Genomic DNA, 17,508 nt, shown 5'->3' on the forward strand with positions numbered 1-17,508 from the left:
TCATACTCATGAAAACACCCACACATGACAAAGCACATCAAGGCCTTAAGGGTTGTCAAAACAGAAGAAGGCCAACAACAACACACACAGGCACACCGGATGTGCTGGGGAAGTGCTTTTGGCTAAACCTTCAGCAGGAGCGATTTTGAGGTAGAACAATAAAGGCTACAATATATAAAGAAAACACACACACACACACTTGCCTGACTTGTCGTAAAGTTTGCAATTGAATGACAAGTGTAGGGAAAAAGTGGCCACACCATGAAGCAATTATCGAACAAAAACAATAGATTAACAGCAGAGGAGCACTGTTTCCAGCCTGAAGACAACTGTCTAAATGGTGAACTGCATGTAGTGCAATGAGATAGATACAACACAAACAAACCGTGCTGAGAGAAGAAAGCTACCCACAAATGTTCCACCATCCAGTGTGAGCACAGCACCAATGATATCAGCCAACATCATATTATCATTACTTCATGCGGTATGAGCCACTTGCTACTTCACATTCCACTCAAGGCACTCAGACAGCGCAGAGACTGTCCTTAGATGGCCTTGCAAAATTGAGGGCCAGTGACATCATCATTTTCGGCACCACCATACCCCGGTTTCTAATGTTATTCCATTGTTATTTTCCATCTCGACCTTTTCGAGATATGTGGAACACCTGATCATTCTCCAGACAGGCTCAGACATGAGGTAAGAAGGAAAAGGGCTTCATAATGATAAAAAGGACAAATACCAGAAACATTATTAAAACACGGTCACGCATATTCATGTAACCTGCTTTAAAACAGCTGTAAGAGGGAGTGAAATTGCATGTCATTTCTGTTGTAGAACAAGGAACATTGTGTGACATTAATGTTTCCTGTCAATGATATTTACAAGTAAAATATGACAGTAATCATTGACACTGACTGTTCCCTTAAATTTTTTTTTTTTTATATACCATTTGTTCACATATGATAGGACTGTTCCAAATTCGACACCAAGACCAGTGGTGTTCTTGCATCCATCATTGAAAAAAACTTGGCCAACATGGCATCTAAGCAGCTCATTGTCTCATAAAACTAATTGCATGGTACTGACATTCCTGTTACACCGAAACCATCCAAAGCATGTCTCCAAGACTGTGGGAATGTGTTGGAGGTATTGGGGAGGAAAAACATGGTCTGTTTCGGAATTTTTTAAATTGAAATGACATTGCAATTACAACAGGAAGAGGGAGGACAAGCTTGGGCAACAAGTCAAGTGCTTGATTCAGTTGGGTGTAGCACAAAGTCCTTTGGCAGGCAAGACCTAGCTGAAACAAGCTTCCTATGTACAGAGGAGCTTTGAACTCAGACATCTGAACTGACCAGGCTACCAAAGCATTTCCATCAAAAATATATATTCAGAAATAAACACCAAACAAACAAAAATAATTATCCTGCGCAGATTGTTTTATCCTCCAAATTACTTCAAGGGAGAGAAAGACCATCAGATAATGACATAGCGAACCATCTTCCACCGAACTCTGAAAAAGGCCTCTATACCCTCTTTTCCTGTCAACCCTCAGTGATCCTTCTCCACTGTTCTGTTACTGCCAAACCCTCAGAAGAAGGAATGGGTGTGTGTGTGGTGGGGCTATGAAGGCATGCCCGTTTTTGTTTGCACACACAGCTACCGTGACCTTGGAGAAGAGAGTTGGGTTTTCTTTTACCAAATATTACAAATAAATAATTATTATTAAGTTATTTTTTGTGTTAAATTCTTCTCAAAAAAGGGATATAAGTGGGTCAATAAAATGAGGATCAGTCCCAGGCAGTGGTAGGTACAATATGTACAAGATAGCTAAAGCACAACCCATCAAACATGGAATTCCAAGATCTTTTTCCCTTCTTTCAACCACAACCCAGTATTTCAGGCCAACCCCATCCAACCCCAGCTTGGCCCCTTTGTCCTGGCTCTTACCCTGGAAGGCATCCGAATGGCCGGAGATGAGGTGCTCAAGCTCATAGCTGTAGGATTGAATGTTGTGGAGGGTTTCTCGTTTTACAGCAATCTGGTAGCTCTCTTCCATTTTCCGGGTGCAGCAGGATGGACCCTGGTGCTTACAAATCAACAGATCCACATCTAGAAAAGTCAAGCAGAAATGGACACGTTTTTTAATTGTTTGTCAATGGTTTCTTTCCTTTTTTTTAAGTCAGTGGCAACTAATTCAGCATATCACAGGAAATGGAAGTGAAGCACACACACACAGTATATAAATATATACATAGACAGGCCATAACTCCATTGGGAGACACAAGAGGCACCAAGGGCGGGTGAGAAAGTGGACCAAGAATTCATCCACGTTTCCTGCTATAAATACTGTCTGTGCTAAATATATAAATATCTTCTGTCTCAGACAATTGTGCACATGTCGTCAAAACATATATTTGTACATGTATTTAAACTGTATGAACCATAAAAAACACAAATACATGCATGCACTTACATTTTGCAATGTGGACATGCAAAACCCGCTGTACCTCACACATCAAGACACACACACACACACACACACACACACACACACACACACACACACACACACACACACACACACACACACACACACACACACACACACACACACACACACACACACACACACACACACACACTATAATTTGTGTGAAATTAACTAGACAGTCATTAGCAGTATTACTGCAGTTCCAAATGACCACATGAAGGCAGTGACCTAACTGCAAATACTATGATCCAAGTAACATCTTAATCAGGCACAATTACATCAGCTGAAACAGAGTCCACCCTGCCCTGCCAGCGTCACCTGCTTCTCACCATCACCGTATATAGAAACACTGTCATGACATCACTGAGACCGGTCACACTTAGCATGAGCTATCAAAACTCTCCTTTCCACACAAATTCACATGTACAAGGGGTTTTCCACAATGGAGAAGTCTGATATGATAACTCATTTTACTGGGGGAAGGGCTGGACCGGGTGGCTGGAGGCAGGTGTTGTAACCAGAGCCTAAAGCATGGCCTTAGGACAGACCGCAAGACCAGTGCCTCACTGTCCAAATCCCTCCATGAAACACAATAGGGTTGCATTCTCAATCCCTCTTTCCCTTTCTGCTCCCTCTCTGCCATTTGCCTGGCATATCCTAGTGAGGCCTGGGTGTCTCTTAATTACCCACCGAGGCTCCATTTGTTCCCATCCCAGAGCCAGACGAGTGAAGTCATAACTGGATGTCCTGCCCCTTCCAGCTCATTATCTCTGTCTCTGTAACAGTCTCCTCTGTTTGTCTACATTGTTTTCGCAAAATCCAATCCTAAACATTATTACAATCTCACCATGCCACTCTCTCTTTTGCTTAACTCCAACATAATTTTTTTTAATTTGCCAATGACCAATTTAGTCACAAAAACAATGCCACTTTTATTTTGAGTTAACATCTATTTGTTTCGGACATACCTTTGATGACTGAGATATGTGAATTTCAATCAGTTTCATCATACAAACCAAGGATTGGGATATTAATGACATTTCACAATGTACTGTAATACAGGTCACTAAGACGCAGTCTACCTCATCCCTGGGTGAAATGTCATGACACCAACTTCTTAAAATCTTTTAATACAAAATTATTTCAGTGAAAGCAGAGCTTGTCTACACCCACGTTACCAACAAACAGAAGAAATCTAGCAACACTGGACATTTCCACTGCTTTTTACTGTGTAAGTATGCAGCACTGGTTGTCTGTGATGACAAACTATGAATGAAAAACATAAAAGCGACAGACCATTATCCTTAAGATTTCTACACAGTATCAAAAAAGAACGTTAGTCAATCCCTAAATAAATATCAGAGTCTGAACACTTGATCGTTGTGGAGACAAGTGGATTTATTAATGATATTACCTATAACAACAAGTTTAGTTCTACATCTAAGGTAGATATTTTAGTGCCGTTCATAAGAACCTTTTAAAGCAAAATGTATGGGAAAGATGTCCCTCTTATGAAATAGGGATGGACTTTTTAGAAAGCATGATATATTGTTTTAGTTCTGTTTTAGGGTTGTCCTTTCACCGTATTTCGTGGCTGTCCTCTCTCCTCCTCTGCCCCTGACCCTGTTCACTTCACTGGCAGGCTCTTTCTCTCCTTTGTGTTTGTGCGTTATCTGTGATATGAAACTAATATCCAGGGACTCACAGTGGAATCCAGTCTAGCTCACCGTCCCTCGCGAGTAGCTGCATGGAGTAAGTGATACTCAGAAATACTTTGGCTGTTAAAGCCACCACAGCAGTCAGGACAGGCTGACTGTGTCACGGATATACCCAGCCACCTTCCCGAGTCATTAGAAGCCATGTCACTACTTGTATGTCCAACGGCAAAGAAATTGACGAGTCTGTTCTTTTTTTATCTTTTAAAAATGTTTAAACACAGATTATCAATAAACAGCTATCCAATGACTTCTTCCGTAAGGGTAAACTAAAATATGTATTCAGAACTCAGGGAAGCAGTCTTCCAAAGAATTATCTGAGTGATTTAAGTTTATAATGTGGGACATGCAGTCACTATTAATATCTGGCTGCCTGGCATTTAAGTTATGTGTATTGTTTAACCATACTTCATTTTAATGTCACTACACAGAATATAGACCACAAACCTATAAAAGGCATTGACTGACCTATCAACTTTGTCATGTTATATTGTTTAATCAGATGAAAGCATTGCGTGCAATGTCAACATAAATAAGTATATACAAATGAATATTTGCAGAGATGCTCATCAATGGCAACAGTCAAAGTCTTAAACATCTGGTAACTGCAGTTTTTTCTACATGATTCTTTGAAAAAATACTCAAACGTTGTCAAATCGTTTGGGGACCATCACGCAACAACATTCAAGTCCCTCCTCAAATGTCTGATTGGACGGATTGGAATATCTCTGACTTGATCACAAAAAGGACAGCAGCATTATTGTTGTTAAGCCATTCCTGCATAGGTTTGGGCTTGATGTCATTAGAGTTAACTTTGCGACTCGGCCATACACATACACACTGTATCTGGTGAAGCACCTGGCCATGACTGAGTAGCATATTTTATTTTCTGTAGGTTTACCACACTGTGCTTTGAGTTCTCGGAAATGTTGTTGTATACGTTGCACAAGTGGAACTTTTCAGTCACCATGTTTTGGAGATTACAATTCTTGTTTTTTTGTCAACAATATGTTGCCCCTTAACTTGTTGAATGATCATGAGAAGAAAGGAATTACACTGACAGATTGAAAGTTGGATATAGTGGACATTTGCAAATAAGAGGATATGGTCTTTTTATTTTAAAAAAATGAAAGTTTCACATGAATTGTAAATGTTATGTTTTCTTTAAGCTGCGGCTAGTATTTTGCTTTTAAATAGCAACTCTAGGGTTGAATGTAACTCAACAAAACAAACTCCAACAGATCAAGAAGACTGAACTCTACTGGTTCTTTTGTAATTGGTACCCGCTATGTATGCTATTCATTCTGCCTGGCTAAACCTTAACACACGTTGCTTTTCAGACCGGATGTCAACTCTGAATCCTAATTCCCTTAATCGTCCTCAGGTGACAAATACCTCTGGAGTAATTTGCCATATTAAAGCCATGGCTCAGGGGTCTTGACTTGTTAGTTTCAATCCCCTCAGCAACACCTCAGTACCCTTCAATGCACAAGTCGAAACTACTGAACGGAGAAACTCTATCACTGTATAAGTGTCATGCTAACTCACACGCCATTCTCAATATTTGGTTCTACAGTGGGCGGTACGGGAGTGGCGTGGTTAGCACTGTTGCCACACAGCAAGATGGTTCTAGGTTTGAACCTGCCAGCTGCCAAAGGGCTTTCTCAAGTGTGGCTGTACATCGCCTCTCACCCATTGTCAGCTGGGATTGGTCCCATCCCCCCACCCCCACGGGCCTCAAAGGATAAGCAATATAGAAAATGGATGGCTATATGGTTCGACAGTGGCAGACCTGAATACAGAATACTGCTGAGAGGATGGTTATGAAATTACCTCCCTTTTTAAACACACGTGCATAAACTCTTGCACCCACAAAATAATTTACATGCAGCTCACATCTCCTCTTTATGGTATGTAAATTATGTTTTGATTTTGAATGCGTTGATTTCTAGGAGGATTGCGGTTTCCTGATGCTGCTGTTTTTTCTGTTTTGATATTTTTCTGAGAACAAGAACAACTTTGTTGGAAAGTAGGCAATTAATGCATTTACCCTTCTCCTGCCTCAGGAAGCCAGTTCCTTTGAAGCTCCCAGATCCACTGAACATACAGGATATTTACTCTATACAGATTTGCTGTGCTTTGGATGGACCATGTTGAATGAAAACACAAATCAAAGAGTCTTTGCTGCATACCTGCATTTTTGGGCAACCTTGAAGGCTAACTGGAATGTTTAGCTTGCCCAGACCCTGGAGCTACCTACAGTGATTGGCATGGAGTCAAAAACCAGACCACAGGGCAGAGGCTCGACAGATAGATCTTAAAGAGAAATGTGAAAGGCTACATGGGCAGATAGATGTACACCTGATGAAGCAGTATTATTGACTGACTAGCAGAGCAATTTAAGATAAATTCCTACCCTCCCATTTTCCATTTCTATTGCTAGAGCACAAGGAGATTATGATTTAGATGGTTATATTATTGGAGAGTTGCATGATATACTTGGCAATCTACTAACGAGCCTGTCCTCCAACTCATACGACGAACGATGATGTTTTTGAAACAGCTTATTAACACGTGGTCGTTTTAAAGACCGCAGACCTCTGGCTGTAGTTATTCAGACAGCCACTAGAGGTCAGCTGTGGACCTGGTAAGCACGTCAAATTTGTGTATTTAAATTGATTAAAGGCCACAATGCTCTGAGGCAGAAACAAGTCACTGTGGCGTACCTCCAGTCACCGGTAGAGGCGCTATTTTAGGAAACAGTCGACATTGGTCATTTTTAACATTTTGTCGTATGAGTTTGAGGACAAGATAGGCTTAGGCTAAAATCCAATAAGACATGTTGTGTGGAGATCGACTCAGATAGGGTGATCAACTCCAGACTGGAGCAACAGTGGAAGCTGGACTTATTGGGGTGGACTGTAGTTAGATCCTCTAGCTACAGTCCACCCCTCTAATAATCTGAAATGTGTATTGTCACTTGAATACATCATGTTTTTTAAACAAGTCCGTTTTTTTTTTTCAAAGGGCTCCAGTTGTCCAAAACTCAGTCGAGAGGTTCACGTGAATTTTTCATTAGACTGATGTCGAGGTGGGTTGAGAGATGCAAGGCCAGGAAAAGAAAACGCAGCTTCTTAATGATGTTAAGTGTATGGAGTAGGTGTGGATCATGTGTATGGTATCTCAGTGAAAAAGGCCAACTAAAAACAGGGACTCAAAATAACCGTAGCCAATCAAAGACCATGTTAAGCTTTGAGAGCTTGCCAAGGCTTCTGATGCTGTAACTGGTTAAGGATGTAGCGACAAATGATTACGCACCCCCTTGCCTTGTATTAAAGATATCAGACACTTTCTCTGTCACTCTTAAATAGCTGTTAATGATTCAGTAAATCAGAGTGGCAGTAAAGCAATGAGATGAAAAAAGTGTTCTGTGTGTGGTATGTATGCAATCAGATAAGCTCTGCGCAATCAGATAGTTTAACTGAGCTGTGAAATGGGTTGATCATATCTGAGGACATTATCCAATAAGCCAACTGTAGAGGTAGTGAGTCTGTGCACAGCACTGCTAACGGCCTGCTATCCAAATGATCCATCTCCAGAGGGCTATATCAGCACCCTGTGGTAATCTCAATATGGAGCATTTGGCTGTGTACCACAGTACCAGAGGGGTCATTACTCTTCAAAATAATCACAGGATGAGCAAATTCATGTCACTGACTATCCAAGTTCCCTTGAGGCTGAATCTGGCATGGAGATAATGTCACTCTTTATAAACTGTGGCCAAGCTAACAAACATTTAAAGTGTGGAAAGCAAATAGTTTGGTGTTTAACACTCTAATACAAAAGCATATTGGTAAAATACTCTTTTTAAATGTCACTAAATAACACAGCTTAAGCATACACTTGCAAAGTGTTTTTTTTAAACTTTACATTAAAAGTGCTGACCCCCTCTGGTTGGAGGGGTTATTTTATAATGCTTCTACTCTGAGATTATTTAATTTATGCAGGACCTGGACTCTTGGTAAAAAAAATACATTGACCAATTGAAACATGAGTACTGCTGACCAACATGAAATCACAGAGCTGATAACTAATTTCTTTAAATACCAGAATTAATAATTAATAATTCATTTGTAAATGTTTAATTCTTTTTAGATACAATCATAGCAAACTGGCGGGTTTGTAAGTTCCCTGCTGCCTGGTGCTTAGTGAGAAATCAGTTCACCACACATGAATGAAACGCAGCACTGTATCCTAATGCAAACATCAGACTCTGAAAAGGGCTGAAGTTTTGCCACTTCAAATTTCGAGACTTGCTTTTGTTGGCATTGGATCTGAGAAGTGAAGCAGAGTAGGATAATTGTGTGTGTACACACACACACCAACCAAATCTCCCACTCTCACACCCCTTTCCATTGGTTGCTTTGATGACAATATTGTGCCTGACCCAAAACAGCCTCTCTAGGACAAGTACATATAAAAAGCTAAATAATATAGAAGGCCAAAATGTGCTGGTGAAGCTACAGCAATGTTTGATTAGCTGTGAAGGGAAGGAGCAGCAGAGAGGCGGGCGATTGTAACTGCACAAAAATGCAGTTTACCAAGCATTTTAGACAAAGAAAATATTGATATCAATTAATACTCTAGACCAAGGAGCCACAGTTTATATCTGGATCTTATCATCACAATTTCCCCAAACTGTTGTAACAATAAATGGTGTGTCTCAGAAATAAAGTATCTTACTATGTTAAGTCAGTTAAGCAACTTTGTGAAAGGGAAAGACTTGCATCCCCCTTTACACTTCATACTAATGCTTGTGTTTGTTCACTGTTAGGTAACATGCTCATTAACAGCTGCAAGTGCAGACTGAGATACTCATATGAAGCTTCTGCCAATGGATTGCTGACTGTAAAAGCTTGTCACGCAAGCCTTGCTCCAGACTGCTGACACCCTCAAAAGACCAAGGTCCCTCTGTTGTCTTTAGGAGCCAACCCTAAACTACTGCCGGTAATGAAACTGACATCCTCTGTTGCCAGTGACACCCTGCTAAACAAACATATCAAGTGGGATGGATGCACCTCTAGGTATGTTTCCCACTCAGCTATCTATTGCTCTTCTCCCTGGTCCAGCATGCAGACTCAGACTGGTGATATTTAAGCTGTCACCAATCTGCATGTGACACCGTTGCAGTAAGGATTGTGGCCTGTAGTCATAAAGATAGTTGTACATCGCATGGCTGCAGGTATTTGAGGTATATACAAGGAAAAATGCACTCAGGCCCCCCCAAGACCAAAAGACTCACAATAAAGGAGAAGAGATTTAGAGTAAGACTTTAAAGACATAAGTAAAAATATAATCTGTTCAGTTAAATAGCACATAATCCAAGAAACATGACTATTATTTAAAAGTGATGAAGTGTGTTATGCTTGCAGAAAAACATTCAGGCAAAACTAGCATAGTTGAACCAAAGCCTAAAGTCGCTCAAAATGTGCTTTGCCTCCAAAACAGATTTGGCACCGAAGTTTATCCTTATAACTTTTCCTCAGAGTGCAGAAAGAAATAGCATACCACAAAACCTTCCAGGCGTCTGAAGCTGCTTTCAAGCATCATTCAGACAAAGATCTGACAAAAGACAGGAAAAATATGGGAGCCATGACAGAAGATTTGCCAAAAGAATCTGCCCAACCGTGCGAGTCTGAATAATTTCTAAATTCTGTGGCCCCGAGTGCAGGTATGAAGTGTTGGTGGGGCTGACTGGTGCAAATCAATCTGCAGATTGCAAATCCATCACTCCCCCTGTTGTGGATACAATATTGTAGCCTGTTTATCCACACAGATAGAGAACCCTGCATCACACTAGACTTGCTCTAGCTCTGAAAACCCTGTCTCAGCAGCTTGTCAATGTGCTGGGGAGCGTCTCTGCCAAAAGAAATGTGCAAAATAATGATTTAATCTCTCCAAACAGCCGACAAAAGATAAGCAGCTGGTGAAACTTCAAATTGTGGAGAAAATCTAGATGCTCTGATGCTTGTTTGGCCGACCCAAACATGTAATATTACACACTCATTTATAGATGCTTGTTTGAAGCGAGATAAAGACGAAAAAAAAACTTCAGGATGGTCAGACTCCACAATGACGGGCAGATATCATTCCTGTCATACAGTATATTGATATATCAGACTATTGTGAAACGCGTAAGTGTTGTTTATTTATTTATACAACTAGAGAGACCATGTGAAGACAGACATGTATGTTGTGACTCCTTCAAATCTCTTGCTGCGGTCACTGAACGGACGCACTTTTGCTTTTTAGGAGACAACTCACAGTGCGCACGGATCCAAATGCGCTAGTGGCAGGGGACCTGAGCAGTTCATGCACTAGACATTTAAAGTCTTCATAGTTATCGAACGCACAACTCGCACGTCTGCGATTTGCTCAAACGCCATCGATTTGTAAGTTAGGCGAAGAAAAAAACAAACAACCGGTGTTGCTTCTAACGACCAATGTCCGCGCACGGTGCGCGCTCTGAGACGAACGCGCGGCCTCACCTGTGCCAGGTGTCTCCGGGACGCGGTGCAGCGGCCCGACCTGCCGCAGCTGGTACGCGGTCCTCACTTCATGACAGCTGTACGACTCCGCGTCGATCACGCACGCGGCCAACACGACCGCTGCACAAATCCAGGAGGATGCACAAGAGTTCACGCGTGGGCAAATTCCGCGGGACATTGCCGCATTTCACGCCAGGTATCCCCTCGCGGACGGACAGCCTGCTCTGTTGCCTGACTGCGAACCGTGTGGCGGTGTTGAGCCGGGACGGCACTCGAGCACAATGGAGCGACGGTGGGTTTACACATCTGACGGAACGTGTCCGTCTGGTTCTCACATTATTGGTGGGGACGAGTGTGAGCGGCTCACAGTTGGCTGGAGGGGTCGGGGTCTTCTCGTGGACCGCAGCCAGTCCGTCCCGCGCTCTGCACTTCGCAGTGGTCGACTGTGCGCGCGCCTGCTTCCACAGCCGTGCGCACACTCCCCTCCCCGTCGGTTTACTTCTGCCAAGTGCCCCGACTCCGACTCAGTGCAACATCCCTCTAGGAGCTTGCAGCTTCGCCGTATGTTCTAATCCTTGCAACTAAACAAAGTCCCGGAAATTCTTCAGTGTATATTTTACCGAATAGAATTATTCTCACGTGTGAAAGTTATGCTGCATTCTTTTTCTGCCCCTTTAACCCTAACCCTCTTCTTATGTTTAATTTAATCTCTCTTTTTTTCCCTTTCTTTTTTTTTTTGCTAATGTGTGAAAATTAACACACAACAATTTGGGTTAGGCTGTTTCAATTCCATAGGTCAACTTCGGATTTATGAATTAAAGTCCAAAGTGTCGAGGGTTATTTTTGGTGGTCTCTGTAACACACCCAAAATGTCAATTTTAAAATCAGGCAGACACTCGGTCACTGCTGAAAGTAAGAGTTGATAAGGAAAAATACTGTAATGCATCACGTTAGTTAAGTTAGTATGTAGGTATCTAGCAGTAGGTGAGTTATTTTGTTTTAAACATAAGTGAAGGTATTGCATGAAAAGGTTGTTGGCCAATATCATGTCCACATCCTGAAGACACAATTAAATCTGAATTCCAACTGTAGACATATTGGTGCTCCTTATACATTTTATTTTGTTAAATACTACCCTCTGCTGGCCAGACAGCATACTACATCGTTGATGAGCTGCCAACTGGTTTGTGATAATTAACCATAGGATTTTGCACTGTGGTTTTACAAATTTACTATATAAATAAACAATCGAGTTGTTATTATCTAGTGGGATGGGGGCAAGTTTATTGCTTGGTGTTGGTTTTCAGGCCAGTGACTGCTTTCCATTCCTTGTCATCATCTGAACCAAGCCCATAATGTTTCAGTTTAACTTTTGGGTAGAAATCTACTGGGAACTAAAGCTAATGAGAGCAACGTGTTCTTGATCTTATCCCATTCACATGTTTTATACTTAGAATATATGTAAACTTTTGGCAGATCCTTACACTAACTGTGTGTTCGGAACAAGAAAAGAGCAACTGCAACTATGACACCTTTCACACGGTCACAATTGAAATGACAACCACTGAAACAGCTTTCAGAGCAGCCCAAAACCTGGAGTCCTGATCCTAATTCGATGGACGATCTGATGGACTTGCAGACCCTTGAGTGTGTAAGCTTGAGCTATAATGTCAGCAACCCAATTAGAGCCACTACTTGGACAAGGGCCCACCCATCCCATGGTCACCGTAACACACAAAGGACTGCTGCAGTATGCAGTACTCTCTGACCCCACGAGAGAACTAAAACAACAAAACAGAAATGATTTAATGTCACTAGAACTAACTTTGCACATGCCTTGGTGAGGTTAAATGCCGGTGGGTGGTAACCTCCCGAGGTTCACCAAGTTCAGGGAGTTTTAATGGTTGTCACCACTGTGCTTCAAGAGCAGGCGAGTCCCATGAGGACACCAATAAAGTATGTGGCAGCACACTCATCTGATTCTGGCAAATAATGTGGGTGGGGAAGCCATGTGACTCCCAACTGTGACAGAAGGTCTAGCCTCTGTAGGAGGGGCCAAATCTGTAGTAATTCACCATATCCCCCCTGCCTACTTTGGAGGCACCAGCAGCATTTCCTCATCTTGCTAATTTTGTGTAGCATCATCTAGAACAGCAGAGACGAAGGCTGTTAGGTCAGAGTTGTTAGGTCAGTTAAATGTCAGCACGTCTCTACTCAACAACCTCAGTCAAGTTAGTTTGAAAGTGGTAAACCTACAAGGGGTTAGAGCACATCAAAAAATTCAGAGACAAACAGGTCCCATCCACTGGTATCTTGCCTAGATGACGTGTACAACCCCTGGGCTTGGGCTGCACTTACCTGATGGAGGCCCAGAGAAATAAGCTACAGAACAAACAAAAAATCTGGAGTTGCCCTAGAGGCAGCGCACTGCTCTCTTAAGACTTTCCATCATTCCTGAAAGCAACATGTTCTGAATTAGTCTTAAAACCTCAGCATGTCATATCATATGTGAACAATCAGGTGAATGATCAAAATACAGGGAGTCTCAGCAGGACCTGACGCTTGGGGGCTAGCGTTTGAACTGAATGAGTAAAGTCACTGTTTGAATTGCTTTTCTGTCGGTGAACTGTTAACTCATTACAACACATACAATCAATCTAATCTCAAAAACTGAGTGAAGTTTGAACATGGTAGCAAAGGAAAGGGGATACAATCATGATGTATAAAATATAAGGTACTGTGCGGTCAGAGCAAATTGTGTTGTCGTTTACAAGATGGTGTGGTTTATATCCTCCAGTAAAAAAAAGAAGACATCAAACTCTTTATGTAAAAGTTTGTTTTCTTTTTTGTAACGTGTAAAGTACGAGGTACGTAAAAAAATTACACGTTAAATACGTGCATACAACATACATATTGTACAAAACTTTTACAATAACACATTTGACAGGATATTTATTGCAGGGTTCTGTACTGGATTTACTGAATCCATCTTCTTGTCCATCCACAGCCGGCAACCTGTCATTGCAGGAAACGCACAGGTGGAATTAAGTAACAATGGCTGGGTCCCTATCAGTTATGCCAGTATGCACAAAAACTAGACCAGGGTGAAGTCATTTTTTGTATTAGTGATCCGTCTGTTATCTTCATTAGCTCCGCGTCTAAACCTAAACCCCAGTTTTGGAATATGTTGGAGAGCTTATTCAGGAATGCACAGATTTGATCAAATCCAAATTACCAAAGATGATGACGCAGTGGAGAGGCAAGGTGGATTCGGATCGTCCTCCCTCTCGTCTTTTCCTTTCTACTATTCCTTGACCTCAATGGAAAACGTCATGAGGTGAAGGAAGGTGTAAGGGAGGACTCATGGGACTTAGGAAAAGCCACCCGCTGCTCAGAGAATCCACTTGACTTTCACTTTAATAAGTCTACAATAACTTTTTTGTTTTTAGACATAGGAATGTCAAACCACTGTCAATATACAGAATGACAGCCATTTCATATTTCACACCTGCGAGTTAAACAAAAAATACAAATACTTTTAAATTAAAGGTTTACATTTTCAATAGCTCACTCATTTATGAATTTATTGACATCTAGCCACCTCTCGTGTCTGTGACATCCTCTCACAACTTTCACAGCTGTTAGTTTGTGAACTTTTGTCACCATTTCAATAATTGTAGGATAAATCTATTTCTGTTTCTGTGCACACCAAAATAATTTGCATTAAAACACATTTTAACACTTAATTATATCATATATGCAGCAGCATATTCACAGTTGTGAAATAGTCAATGTACGGTGGGAGACTAAAGACCATTTTCATGAATCTGTACCCTGCCATGGTGTTTCTTTCCACAGACAGATTTACAGGCTTTTACAGAGGTCCTTCGTGATGCAGGTGGTTCTGGTGAGGAACATCATTTGATGTTAAGAAAATGGAAGTGAAAAAGGTAAGAATGTATTTCTCTGATCCTCAGATGCCCTTTCAAATGTTGGTAACGTTGGTCAGCAGATGGCGCCAATCACTCTTGTTTTCACAGACCTCAGTCGCATCCCCTTGGTGCTCATGTAGACATGTCCAAGTTTTTCATATGCAGTGCCATTAAACATAGTTCAAAAAAAAGTCAACAGGAGATGAACAGAGTAAAGAAAATGCTACCCACCCTGTCGACGGTGATAGTTTTTTTTTTCTCCTGCCAATGTACTGAAATAATCTCCTGTATCCCATGTTTGTGGTAAGCATTGCAGTAAGTCTTCAGTCAGCCCTGGCCTCCTTACAACCCATCACAGAACACATGATGAACACAGCATCCTTTTACAATCACAGAACAATATGTACCAGTATTTACCATCAGAAACCTACAGTATATCTTCATGCTGACCTGCCTGTAACCATATGATAGTGGTCGTAAGATAACTTTGGTGCCTCTGTTGCCAATTAACCCCATTCAACCCTTTGATCGTGACTAAGTAGTTGCAGTTGTTGTAGTGGGGGGGGGTCTTCAGTTCTGTGTCCTCCTGCTGTGTCGGGGTCCAGTGGTGAGTAGACAGTCTGTGGGGGCTTTAGCCCATCAGTTCTGGCCCTCTAAACTGGGGATTTAACGGATTTACATGGGGTTAAACCCCCAAGATTGGAGCCCTCCACTGCCTGTTTGGGAGATTATGCTCTTCAGTCTCCTATTTTCACCTCTCTGTCTTGGTGGAAACAGTGGGTAGTGTGGAGGGTTTGCATTTGAGACATGCCTCAGCTTGACATCTCTGGAGGGAGGAATTGGTGATAAATGAGTGTTGAAGAGCTTGATTAAGTAGAACATTGCCTCATGCTGCGCAACTGAATTCTAAGGAACTGGAAGGAAGTGGATATGATTTTGAAGTAACCTTGCATCCCTAAATGGGGCATGTTGTGCATAAAGAGGGAAATGGTTGCATGAATGTGGACGTGCATGCATACATCAAGCATGGGGTGGTCAGATGTCTGCGCATTGTTGGTCAGAGAAGGGAACCTTATGCTCCATTTCTCTCTGTTGATGTGAGGAGTGGAAGTAAGCCGTGCTGCATCTTTAATGAGAGTCTGACATCTTCAGTGCCACTGTCTCACTGTCTGTCCTGCCAGTGCCTCCTCAATCCTGACCTGCATGGCACTCACGGGGAGAAAAGAGAACACCACTAAGTCTCACAAGAGTCTGAATGCCACCCCACATCTCATTCAGAAGCAGGTACCATTTACGGTAGTACCATGTGCAGGTGCCAGTACCTGAAAGCCAGAAATGAAGCACAAACAAATCCTGCAAAGCAGAGCCCCTCGCTCTATTATAATGACCCTGTTTTCCTCAGTGGCATTTAATTGATTGGTGTAATGGTTTTTATAGATTCTTCATTAGGCTGTTACAGCAGTGGCTCAATACAACATCATTACATGCATGATTGAGCCGTGTACCAGGCATCTGCTCCAGGGCACATTGGTCTGTATTTGTAAACAGTCATTGATGTCATAATGCCCCACCACATACAGTACATGAACTGGCGGGGTTATGTTACTTGTTATGTCAGTAACTGAAAAGACTGATTGTCCATCTACATGTCAGTTAGTTAGTAATGATTTAGGGAGATAATGGAACCACAATATTGATCAGATGTATTGCTATCCCCCTCAAGTTGAATTATAGTAGTTGTTGAGACATCACACCAGTTTTCTTTGTTTGAGTTGTAGCTTCCCACAATCTCTTTAAGCAGCTTTGATAAATATGTACAATGCAACAAAATAAAAAGCGTCCAAAACCATGCTTCTACTAATGTATTCTGTATTTTGGTTGCCTCTCTCTCTGTGTGTGCGTGCATGTCTTTGTGTGTCTAGATGTGTGTGTGAACTCAAAAGTTGCCGGCACTGTATCTCATTTCACCTTCCCTCCTGTCCCTGAGGGAGTGTCCTCCACTGTTCACCAAACAAAGCAGTGCTGCACCCATAGGTGGAAGAAATTGTTTAACCCAATTAACCCCTGAGATGCCCTCACTGTCTGTGTTCATTGAACTCTGATGGGATCTAAACACTTCCTTTGAGGCTGTACACATGGGCTATGCACTGAGGTCAGAGGGTCTTTGTGTACATGAGCATGTTTGTGTGTGCATGTGCTGTATCGGTCCGGATGGAGTGACTTGCTTTGTGTGTGACCAGTCGACCACATCCCTTTCAATAGGCACAAACAGGGGGGCGACAACCTTTTCACAGAGCATTTCATCTCTGTGAGATCATGGTAGTTGGCTATTTATGGAATGCGGCAAGCTGATATGAGAGGAGTGTTTGAACTGTGTGCAGAGAAATACTGTTTAATTTCACCCTACTTAACCTTTCAATAATCATATGCACAGTGGTTCACTCCTCGTCTGTTGTTGCTCTTTTTGGTTCCCCCTCCCCTTTGCTTTATTTTTAACAACCCCATTTACCCGTTCTCTACACCAAACTGACCATCACATGTTTGGTACCACAGACCACCTACCCTCCCACCCTTGCAACGTGCGAGACAGAATCAGTCAGTCAGATAGAGGGGGGTGGGGGTGGGGGGTTAGGGAGAGGAGGGCGGGGGTTAAGAGAAATGGAGGGAAGGGTTGATGAAAACAACAGATCTCTGCTCCCTAATCCTTTTGTGTCGACAGTGTTAATCCATCCCAGCAAACCCAGCATCACCACCCAACCTGCACTGCTCACCCTACCTCAACTCCTGCTTCTGCACCATACGCCAGGCGCTCCCAC

At 42.1% G+C, this 17,508-nt stretch overlaps 1 protein-coding gene across 2 annotated transcripts in view; it reads right to left on the bottom strand.

The window, feature by feature from the left end:
* Positions 1–11,278, bottom strand: part of gpc5c (glypican 5c) — an 89,011-nt gene extending 77,733 nt beyond the window's left edge. The window contains exons 1-2 of one of the 2 annotated variants that reach the window (XM_035634887.2): positions 10,761–11,278; positions 1,954–2,115 (exon numbers count right to left, since the gene is read on the bottom strand). In XM_035634887.2, the coding sequence (XP_035490780.2) occupies positions 1,954–2,115; positions 10,761–10,938 (340 nt within the window). In that variant the 5' untranslated portion in view covers positions 10,939–11,278. The remainder of the gene's footprint in view (positions 1–1,953; positions 2,116–10,760) is intronic. The other variant, XM_035634888.2, reaches the window with a different exon arrangement.
* Between the last annotated feature and the right edge of the window lie 6,230 nt (positions 11,279–17,508).

This window comes from Scophthalmus maximus, chromosome 5 (genome assembly GCF_022379125.1).
Source record: "Scophthalmus maximus strain ysfricsl-2021 chromosome 5, ASM2237912v1, whole genome shotgun sequence".
Classification (NCBI taxonomy): Eukaryota; Metazoa; Chordata; class Actinopteri; order Pleuronectiformes; family Scophthalmidae; genus Scophthalmus; species Scophthalmus maximus.